The 10,782-nt window shown below is 35.9% G+C and overlaps 1 protein-coding gene across 1 annotated transcript; it reads right to left on the minus strand.

Annotated features, from left to right (window-relative positions):
* Positions 1-4,134: 4,134 nt before the first annotated feature.
* LOC122067020 (protein TIC 40, chloroplastic-like) lies at positions 4,135-6,272 on the minus strand. Its single transcript, XM_042630867.1, has 4 exons — positions 6,121-6,272; positions 5,010-5,113; positions 4,867-4,914; positions 4,135-4,578 (listed from the first exon to the last, which is right to left on the minus strand). The coding sequence occupies exons 1-4, from the start codon at positions 6,206-6,208 to the stop codon at positions 4,519-4,521; spliced, it is 300 nt and encodes a 99-aa protein (XP_042486801.1). The 5' UTR covers positions 6,209-6,272; the 3' UTR covers positions 4,135-4,518.
* Between the last annotated feature and the right edge of the window lie 4,510 nt (positions 6,273-10,782).

Raw genomic sequence — 10,782 nt, forward strand, 5'->3', positions numbered from 1 at the left:
CCCCTTCGACCCTCACTTTGACATAGGAGCTACATTGCCTTTCATGAAACCCTGTCATTTTGTTTTTAGAGATCACAAAATGAAAAAAAAAAAAAAAAAAAAGAAGGGCGGGTGGAGTGAGGGGGGGAATGCTCCCTGATCATGCTACCCCTGTGCCAACATAGGAGCCAATGAGGGTGCACATGGCATCAACGGAGCGTGGGCTGTTGGGTTTCACAGGGTAGGGGTCTCATTTCACCGTCCTCTTTATCTAGATGTAAGGGCCAGACCATGGAACATTCTTTGCCCAAAGAAAAATCATATAGTGATTGAAAATTTCTTAATTATTCAGTTTAAGACCTTGTAACTATTGTATCATTCGTGGAAAAAATACTATCTAGTCACATGGCCCTTGCACCAATGTGGGGGTTAATAAGGGAAAGCACATGAACATCAATAGGGGATAGGTTTTTTGTATTTCACAAGGATGAGATCATCATTTCACCCCCTTGTGTTTGAGCGCTAGGCCACATGACCTGCTAATGTTCTTTCATCATCCTTCTTTTACATTACTGGTGAGTTTGCACATACAATAATTATGAGAAAAAATGGTTAGGGATGACTGGCCCAAATTTCTACCACATGGCAATTTTTTTGGTGCTTAGGTTTCATTGATCAATCATCCACATCATCATCTATTTGTCAACTAAGTTTCAATTTAACAAAAAGGAAAATCTCATTTTATAAATAGCAAAATGTTTCAAATATAGTTCTGACTCAACAATTAAAAATTTTTAAAAAAAATTCTCAAAAATTTTGGAGGCCAAAAGTCTGAGATTTGGATGGGAACTTATTATTTTTTTTTAAAGCCTTCTACGGTTTTATAAAATAAAGAAATTAAGAAATACGGGAAAAAAAAAAAATATTAATACTGAAGCTCCCTTGAGGCATGTGCTATAAAATGGTATTTAATTAACTATTTTAACAATCTAACATTAAATGATGGTAACTTCGTAAGTCATTATTTCATCTTCACTATTGAGAAGCATGCGCGGCTATTGAAAATTTATCATATTCTAAATTTGTTTGCCAATTTAAGGCACTATTGATTGAGGCTTTTAATAAGGAAAATTGAAAGGAGGAAAATCTCTCTCTCTCTCTCTCTCTCTCTCTCTCTCTCTCTCTCTTGTTACTGTTGGCAATAAATCCCCTTTAATCTTCTACAATACGCTGATCGTATATTCTTATGCAACCAAACTAATAGAATTCGTATTGGGATTGCAGACGTGCCAGAGTCGCCCACACTCAAGAGAATGTTTCTAACTTCTAGTCAAGAGATGTGAGCACTCTTCTTACCTCGATCACTCCAAGGACTTTTAATGTTCTTCGCAGAAACGTGATGGAAGGATTAAAAAAGATGAAGACACATGATAATAACTCATAGACAAAGGGAAATCTTATCTCTTGTCTTTGTTGATATTCAATATACCAGAAACATGATCTGTTATCTCCATTGATGTTAAACATATCAGAAACATGATCTGTTATCTCTGTTGATGTTAAACATACCAGAAACGTGATCGGTTATCTTTGTTGATGTTAAACATACCAAAGACATGATCATTACACTATGAAATGAAGTACATAACTTGAAGGAAGTACAAGACTTTAAAAAAAAAAAAAAATACTAATCTAAAAGAAGAAAGAGAAAAATGAAATGAAAGAAAAAAACGTAATGAAAGATAGACTTGATGTCTGAGTTTGTTTGATCTGTTGGTGATGTCTTCTTTCTTCCACCACAGTCCCTTTTATAGTTTTATTTGAAAGATCCTACTCTTTTGGTAGTTTCGTAACTGCAAGAACCAACGTGTCATGTCTTTAGTGGGGTAGTTATTGGAACTACACTACCTTAATTGGTTGTAACTGCCTTAACCACTTAAGCCATGTGTTTGTAACTTCCCTAGAACTGAATCACGTTCGTACGAATTATGCTAATTGACAATCAATCAAGTTGACCAAAAAATCAAAATCGGCTAGCTAACCATAAAAAGTCAAAATCGATCAGTTGACCATAAAAAGTCACAATCAGTTAGCGAATCGTAGTTAAAAACGATCAATTCATAATCCAAGCTCTTCAATTTCGGTCAAGCTGCTAATCGTAGTTGGAAATGATCAATTCATAATTCAAGCTCCTCATTTTCGATCAGGCTGCCCAAAATTTTGCTTGGAACCAACTCATGTTGGTATCAATTCTATCTTCAGGACATTTTCGTACAACGGTCAATCCTTTAATATAAGTTCCTTATCATCTAATTGGTTAATTGCCTTGTGCATTGACCGTGAATCGTCTAGTTCATAGGAATTTCATATTACGGTACCAACAGTTAGAAATCAAATTTGTAGACCAACTCAAATGTATATCCCACAATGAATGGTTTTCCATCTTGTCATTTCTTTTGAACTAGTTCAAGAGAACTCCGTTGACGAAATTTGGCTGCTACCAAGTTCTTACAACCCTAGCTCACAATCAAAGAAACAAAGTCTTGAAGTATAATCTAGAAAATACTAAAACCTAAGAAGCTATTTGTGAATCCAAAGGTAAACTGAATTGTTCCATTTCCTTGGCTGCAACAAGCCCGGATTACAGGAACCCAGGAGCTTAGCTGGGGTAGCAGCAAAATTTTGGCCACATTGACACCCATAAGAGAACTTATTTGCCTAAAATAGAGGCAAGGGTTCAACAATCCGGAATGGATCGCTCGACGACCCGGTCCAATAGTCCATGAGAACACTGCTACACAGGATCAATGGGAGTGGCAAAAGCAGTGATATGCAGCTCTAGTGTCTTTTATTCGTTATCCCATAAAGGGATTTTCTTATTGATTACCCATGTCAAATAATTTGTAAACTTAAAATTCGATCCTTCTAGTATCGTTCTTTAATGAGAATAAATTCTATCATTTTATGCGTATTTGAAAAATATAGAAACCGGTGATAGCTTTTGAAAATTACATAATAATACGTTATTTTCAATTTATTTTTAAAATCCTCCTTTTACCACTAACTAAAAATAATTTTTGAGAATGCTAATGGCCAATTAAAAGATGTCAAGTTCTAAATACACATATAGAGGTCTCATTTAGTCAGTCCCATAAATAGAATAACCGCTTCTCCGCATCTTCATCGCATGTGTTTTATATACATATTAAACGCATAATACTGACCATATGATGTTTTCTAGACTTGCCCTCTTCCTAATTCTGCCTGGTCTTTTATGTGGATCCTTGACATTCCATCTAAAGTTAAGAATGCTATTTAAATAGTTTCCCAAAATGCCATCACTGTTAGGGAACAACAGTGGATGATACTAGTTTTCCTCTGTGAAGAAACTTTCCATTGTTCTCTTAACCATGAGGTCCCCAAAAGAGTATGGCTTGTTTCTAATATAAGCAAGAGTTCTCAAGTCTTTTATGTTACAAACCTGGCTGACTCTTTGGCTACTTGCCTCCCATTCCTGCTGCTTATACACATAGGCAAACACTGTTTTCCCCTGCATTCCTCAGATTTCTAATCCTCTAGTTCTTGGGTGTGCACCTTTGATCCCTTCTTTTCACTCTTAATAATAACCCAATTGAAAATCCTCCGCCTTTATTTGCAGGTATAACTAGGAAATCTTTGCTTCTAAGCCAGGAATCAATTCAAGCTCATCCTCTTGGTAACGTGATCGTTCGAGATAAGCATTGTTTCATCATGGTCAGTGTTCCATCAAAGTTCTCTCCTCTTCCATCAGTAATTCAATAGATTTGCAGTTTGCCTTGCTCTAGCATCATAGGTGTTGTTACTTCCTTGTAATCTAACACATGTAGTCTTGCCCTGCAAATTTGAGCCTCAGTGGGATTCCACTGGTTTGTTTATTGATGTTTCTTGCCTCATGTATTTTGTTGAAAGTAAGGTGGTTGCACATCTCTAGAAAATTTTGCTGCTCATCTCTAAGCCCAGTTTCTGGCTATTCATAAGACATTCTGGAACTTAGATGGATATTGCCTCCAGCCTCCATTTGGTTGCTGATGCCGCAGTTGCTGATTATTCTGATTTCACTACTGCTCCAAATACTATAAAAGGAAAAAGGAAATTGCAAAATCCATGGCCAGTTGGTTTCTTGAACTAAAACATAAATTCGAACAAATTATGCTGAGTACCATCACAGACAAGATGCATATAGAGCGAAGTAGTTACTACATCTCTATAATTTTTACAGCCTAAATAGGATGGACACATCTGTTTAATTAGAAAAGAGGATACAGAGCACACATTCAGCACTGCTAGCAAGAAAAGCATTTGAAATGCACCAGGGACTCAGTAGACAAAAATACATTTTCAAAACCAAGGAAGGGGCAATGAAGATGTCACCTTCATCACATCACTCAGGACTGGTAAGAGATCCCAACTTTTAACAACTGGCGTCATGAAAGACGTCCACCTTGGCACATGGTCATGCAGAAGTAAGATAGGTACACTTGGATCTCGGAATCTGGGGAGTCAAGGTAAACCTGTCACCCCAGGGAAGAGTTCTGAGATTTTGTTGAAAACATCCATAACCTGAAGCAAAGAGATCAAATAGAAAGTTGTCACAACAAAATCATTCAACTTGGAGAGTTTGCAGAAAACAGCCATAAACTAAAGTGACAATAGAATACCATAATCTGAAGTTTACAATACTATACTAGTTCTCATGAACCATCCAAAAAAGTTCCAGGAGCAAATGATCAATGGAATTTTCATTTAAATAGTACCCATGAACCATATATTTTACCATGCATGATTATGAGTAACCAGATAGAAGCAAGATATTTGCTCAGAAAATTCCATTCCAATTTAAGTGCTCACCTCCTTGTCATTTTGATATTTTGCTATACTCAGAGGATTCTGTGAACACTGCAGAAGTAAATTATTGTCAGAGAGTTTCACATTTAAAACAAAAAAAAAAAACAAAAAAACAAAAAAAAGCAAAACTTCAAGTCACAGCATACATCCATGATAGCAGCTTGCACTCTCGGATTTTGAAATGCCATGGCAACTTCAGGGTTCGCCATAATTTTTGAAATGACTTCCTCAGGTGTAAGCCCAATTTGGTCTGTAAAACAGAGGATATACAAAATCAAGGAGAATGAGGTCTTAGTCACCTGATCTAGTAATGCTAGGGGCAAGAAACCAAAGGCTCTTGAGTCTTGATAAAATATTTTCCACCAATCATTATACTAAACAAGACAATAGGATAACAATAGCATGCTAAGAGCTTAGTGACAAGGGTCATAATCAAATTCAAATGAATGTTGAAGCTATACAGGCGGCTTTGTAAAATCCAAGCTGGGTCGATTGGAAAGGTAGGCCAAGATGATGGTCAAGCACAATGTCCTGCAGCATAACCATATAAGCTCCTAGAGGAGAGGATATATGGGCCCCCACGAGTCTCAGAATGCATAGTCAGTAGCCTGCTTCATAAAAGTACTCTTAGAAACTCAGTGGGGGGAATTTCATTCATAAAATAAGAGCTTATTTTGGAGAGGGTACGTGCTTTTAACCTCTTAGGTGGCCTGCGTCCGAATCATGTGAAGGAAATAAACATTTTAAGGGTATTTTGAGTGAGAACAGCCTCGAGAATAAAACATTGAATGCTTCAGACATCAATTAACGATCATGAAGATCCAAGGAAAAAAGGATTTCAAAGTTTTGTTGTATAACATTGATGCTCAATACAATGACAATTTTTTTTCTCTTTTCTCATGTGAAGGTGTAGCACAAAATTGGTCCTATTTACAGAAAGATTAAAAAAACCTATGGGTAAGATTTGTACCTTCACCTTAGTTTCATGTTTCTGTTGCTTTATCTGCCTAAGAATTGTCACATAAACACATAAAAAATCTTTTGGGAATGGCTACAGTCAAAAGTCCTTACAGAAGTATTATTTATTCCCACTTCTACCTAGATGTTTATTTTGCATATATCTCCACTTCAATTTGTTAGATTACCCCTATGCAGAGCTCAACAAAAAGCATAGAAATGCATCTTGTAAAGGAAGAAGAAAAAAAGGGGTCCTTTTTTGTTGGGTTGGTTTAAAAGATATGGCACTTCGAAACTCACCAAACTGTTGCTTGACCTGTGGACTGCTAAGGTCAAAATTTTTCAAGGAATCCATCATTTGATTGTCCCATTCATCGCTCCCTCCCATATTGTTTCTGGAACAAAAAGAAAAAGGTATTGGAAAAACTAATTATGTCTCAATGATTTACCATACAGAAGTTAAAGACAATGTGAATATCAGAATATGTAAGTAACACCATCATGACTACAGGTAACCCGATCTGATGGGAAGAATATTGATCAGAAAAAAAAAAAAATACAGAAGGAAAGTTGACCACTTCCAGATAGACTGTGATTTAAGAGTTTCCAGCCAATTAGTTTAAATGAATATACTACAGAATTGCAAGGATTTCTTGTGGGGTCAATGAGCAAGACAATCCAGTACACTTCCCAATTCAACTAAGACCCAAACCCAAGTTGACAAAACAGTTAAGTGCCTACGCTTTTTGGCCTTCCAATGCCCAGTTGGTGATTGATCTCGATTATGAGGAAGCAATAAAGCATCTAACGTATGACACAATCATTATGACAACAGAAAAATCACAATGCCTAGTGTGCATTATAGTAGTGAACTACCCAAAAATAAAAAAACAAAAAAGAACTGCAAATAGTAACAGCTAGTAAACCATATGTTTTAATGGCTAAATGTCACACAATAAGAAACTAACATGGCCCTTGGTCGATGGCCAGAGAGAATCGATCAATTGACATTGCATGTTGATTCTTCTCATTATTTCTATCATTTCTAAACTTGCTCTCATGAAACCTCATCCTACACTTATGGAGTAAGTTTTTTAATTACTTGCACTCATCCATGGTGTAAGAGCTCTTTCCCCTTCCCCCTTCTTACCACAATGGAGTGTTAAAGGGGTGCATTACTTGCTGCGATGCCTTAGCTAACCCTTACTCACTATCCAATTAATGCAGTGCTACATTTGGAAGACACCCTATCATGAGGTCAAAAATATAAAACTCTAGGATCCATGCTAAATGATTTGATTAAAATTTTACAATGCATGTTATCAATCTGATGCACCTACCCTCCTTTATCTAGGCATTGATTCACCTTAAAATCTACCGTAGAGTTTAAGATCATACAATAGTTAAAAAAATAAAAATAAATAAAAATAAAAATAAAATATATATAGAGAGAGAGAGAGATGAGAAAAGATAATTACATCATTTTGTAATGTATTTTTTAAAGGAAAAAATTCTCACAACACCAGTATGTATGTAGATCACTTTTGCACATCCCTTATATTTCTAAAATAGTCTCCTCCCCCATTGAAAGATTCGAAAAGAGAGAACCCTCTCTCATTTTTTAAATATATGAAAGTTCAATAATTAAAAAAAAAAAAATGACTTGGTTTCCCTTCACCCATGGTAAATTGATTTTCAATCACCTTAAGTGCTTTAATACACATAGGGGGTTTCATTAGGGTTTTTTTTTTTTTTGGAAAATGTACTAAAACTATATAAGGGTTTGTCAATTTATGAACCCTCGGATATAGTGGTAAACTTTATCACATGGCGAAGGAAAACTTAGTTCTAACAAAAAAAGTAAAAGGAAAATTTTGTTCAAAATATTTTTTCATAAACATGGTGTTGATAAAGTCAGAATGTTTGTCTCAAAAATATCAGTCCCCTGTGTTCATTCATAAAAATGTGAGTAGCCTTTGTTAGTTCATTTATGTATGGTTCCTGAGGCTATCAAGCAACCATGGTAGCTTCAAAAAAAAAAAAAAAAAGTTGAGAGGAGGGGAAACACTGTTCCTATTTAATGCAAACAAGCTCACTGAGGGTTGGGGCGGGGAACACCTTTTTTGGTGCAAACAGCCCCATGGAGGGAAAACAATACCCTTTGATTGCAAATAGAGAGGATAAGCAATTTCAATATAAAAAAATTGCGCTGCGCTCAAATGTACAAGGAGTCTCATAAAAAAAAAAAAAAAAGACCTAGCGAATGTGCTGCCTTTTGCAGAGTTTTTATGCTCTGCATTCTGCATCGTGTGTATGTACACAAAAGTATCAATGGTGGTGGAATTTTCTCTTATTATAATAAATAAAACAGTCATTTTATTATTTTTTTTAATTAAAAAAATTGAAATCAAAGATACGAATTAAATAGGGGTGCTCGTGCAACTCCTCCTTCCTCAAAGAAGTCTCGGAAAGGTACCATAAATGCAAGTCTAATTTTATAATGTGGCAAGTCCATGAGATCAAGTTTCAACATAGATGGAGCATGTCACATGGTAAAATATTTTATTGAACAAATTTTAAACAATGTTAGGGATTACGCAAGGTGCATGGTCATACAAGAGAGTAATTTTGCTCCATTGTAACCTAGTAATCATGGTTTCGAATAAAAAACAATCTATTCAGAAAGCAGGGGTAAGGTTGTACTGGGTATACCCTAATGGTTGGAATCGCCACATCACATATTTCTTAACATGGCAAAGATAGGGGTATTCGTCTGGAGATGTGTATCTAGGAAAGCTTATGAATTAAATAAGTATCATTGAAAATATAAAGAAAATGTGCATTGTAAGATTAAGACATATGATTGATATAAATCACCAAATTAAAATTGTATCTATTGAAAAACACCCTTCCTATGAAATGATAGAGATCTCACAGCTGCAACTAGGTTGGATTCAGATGCAACTTTGCATCAATTTGATTTAAAATTCTTGAATTTACCTACCCAAGCCCACCTGAGTTGAACTCCTTAAGAGGAATCTAGCACCTCATTCTTTATTTAGAAGAAAATCATTTCTTGATAATTCTCAATGTAATTGAAAATCATTTTATTTTATTTAGATTTGGCACATTATTTTTATTTGGAGAAAATTTTCTTTTACACCGTGTGAAGGAAAAGTACAACCATTAATAGCTGCATTTCCCTGCACCCGTCCCTCCTATTTACATGTGGCTGAAATTATTCTCCACTATTGCGTGATATCCTCTTCGATCGGTGGCTTTGGTCATAAGATCCTCCCTTGACCATGACTGAAAGAAAATTTGTATTATTATTATTAGAAAAAGAGATTTTTTTTTTTTTGTTGTTGGAACCCCCTTTACTGTTGGCATGTGAAGCAATGTAACCGGTGGCAGAGGACAAGTTAAAGGATCCCCATGTTGTCTCTACATGGCAAAGATCTTTTATAGTTTGTAGAACCATAGAATTACCCACCTTAACACAGTTGCTGAGTCTTCAGTCTTGGAGTCATATAGAGAAGTCTTAAGACTCTTTTTAAGTCTTAATAATCACATATTCACTCGTTCACATAATGAGAACTTGACATTACATCCACAAATCATACTCCGGTAGTGCTTACTCTTGGATGTATTGCATATCGAATAATGTTTTGGTGATTAGTATGTATTTTGGTATTTTATTAGGAAAAAAAAAAAAAAGGCAAGAGGATGCTACCCGTTTGCACATTCACTATATCAGTGTGCAAACCAGTGGGAGGCCACGCAAAGGCATCTTTAGTGTAGTCTTTTTGTGCTAGCCTGAGTCTAGGTGTAGACACATGCAAATGAGTAGTTTTTTTTTTTTAAATATGGAGAAAAGAATGCTACCTGATGATGCCATTTTTGCAACCAACACACACTCCTGTTGGCCCTGATTCTAGTGTATAGGTCACGCGATCAGTTAGTGTTCTCCCAAAAAATATATGTATGTTGATTTTTGAGGAAAAACATGAAAATAAATATGGGAAAAGGTTCAATTCATGTTGAACCAAATTGCACGCTAAGAGACAGTTCATTGTTCCAAACAATTCGACTTCAGCTTAACCCAATGGAACGATAAGAACCTAGTGTATGAGTTTCCCGCTACTACAGGATCTAAAAGGGGTAAAAGTACGCAGCAATACCCACTGGCTTCACAGAAGAGGTTGTTTCCAAGTTTTGAACATGTGATCAATATTAGACTAAAATCGATTAGCCCAACTAAAACTTGATTGAACTGGTCAGTTGATAACCGTAGCCAGGGTTTTAGGAATCGGTATCAACTCAACCATATGGACCAAGACAAATATTGATGTAGATTGGCCGATACAATTCAGATGAGGGGTTTTTTTAGTGAACATATCAGGTTCACGTATGAGAATGTACGAGAACATCCCTGGTCCGTGGATTCAGGATCTATCAAATGAAGAGAGAGAAAATTGATTATAAATCCACGGACTAGGGACGTTCTCGTACATGAACCTGATCCGCTCTCCTTTTTTTTATGGGGAAAAAAACAAAGTCTAATTTGTCTACAATGAGTGGTGAAGTGCAGTAACCATCCAACAACTGGGAGGGTATGACCATTAACCTCACCGCATTCAAACATTGTGTGGAAAGTGGAGAGTTGAGGACCTGCCCCAATGCTAGCCCTATATGAAATGTTAGAAGTCATTTCGTCATGCTATTCTTTACTTCCAGTTTTCTTTGTTAAACTTTACCCCCCCCCCACCCCACTCCTCCCAAAAAAAAAAAAATCTTTGTTTAGATTTGTCTAACTTTAGATATTATAAGAGTCCTGATTCTCCTGAACCTGTGTGTATATATAGTTCTTATTGATGAATGATGACCACACTCAACAAGTTCGTATATATAGTTCTTTTTATTTTTAAGTATCATTAAATGATGGTGCTGCTCCACTGAAGC

The sequence above is a fragment of the Macadamia integrifolia genome, unplaced genomic scaffold (genome assembly GCF_013358625.1).
Source record: "Macadamia integrifolia cultivar HAES 741 unplaced genomic scaffold, SCU_Mint_v3 scaffold2671, whole genome shotgun sequence".
NCBI lineage: Eukaryota > Viridiplantae > Streptophyta > Magnoliopsida > Proteales > Proteaceae > Macadamia > Macadamia integrifolia.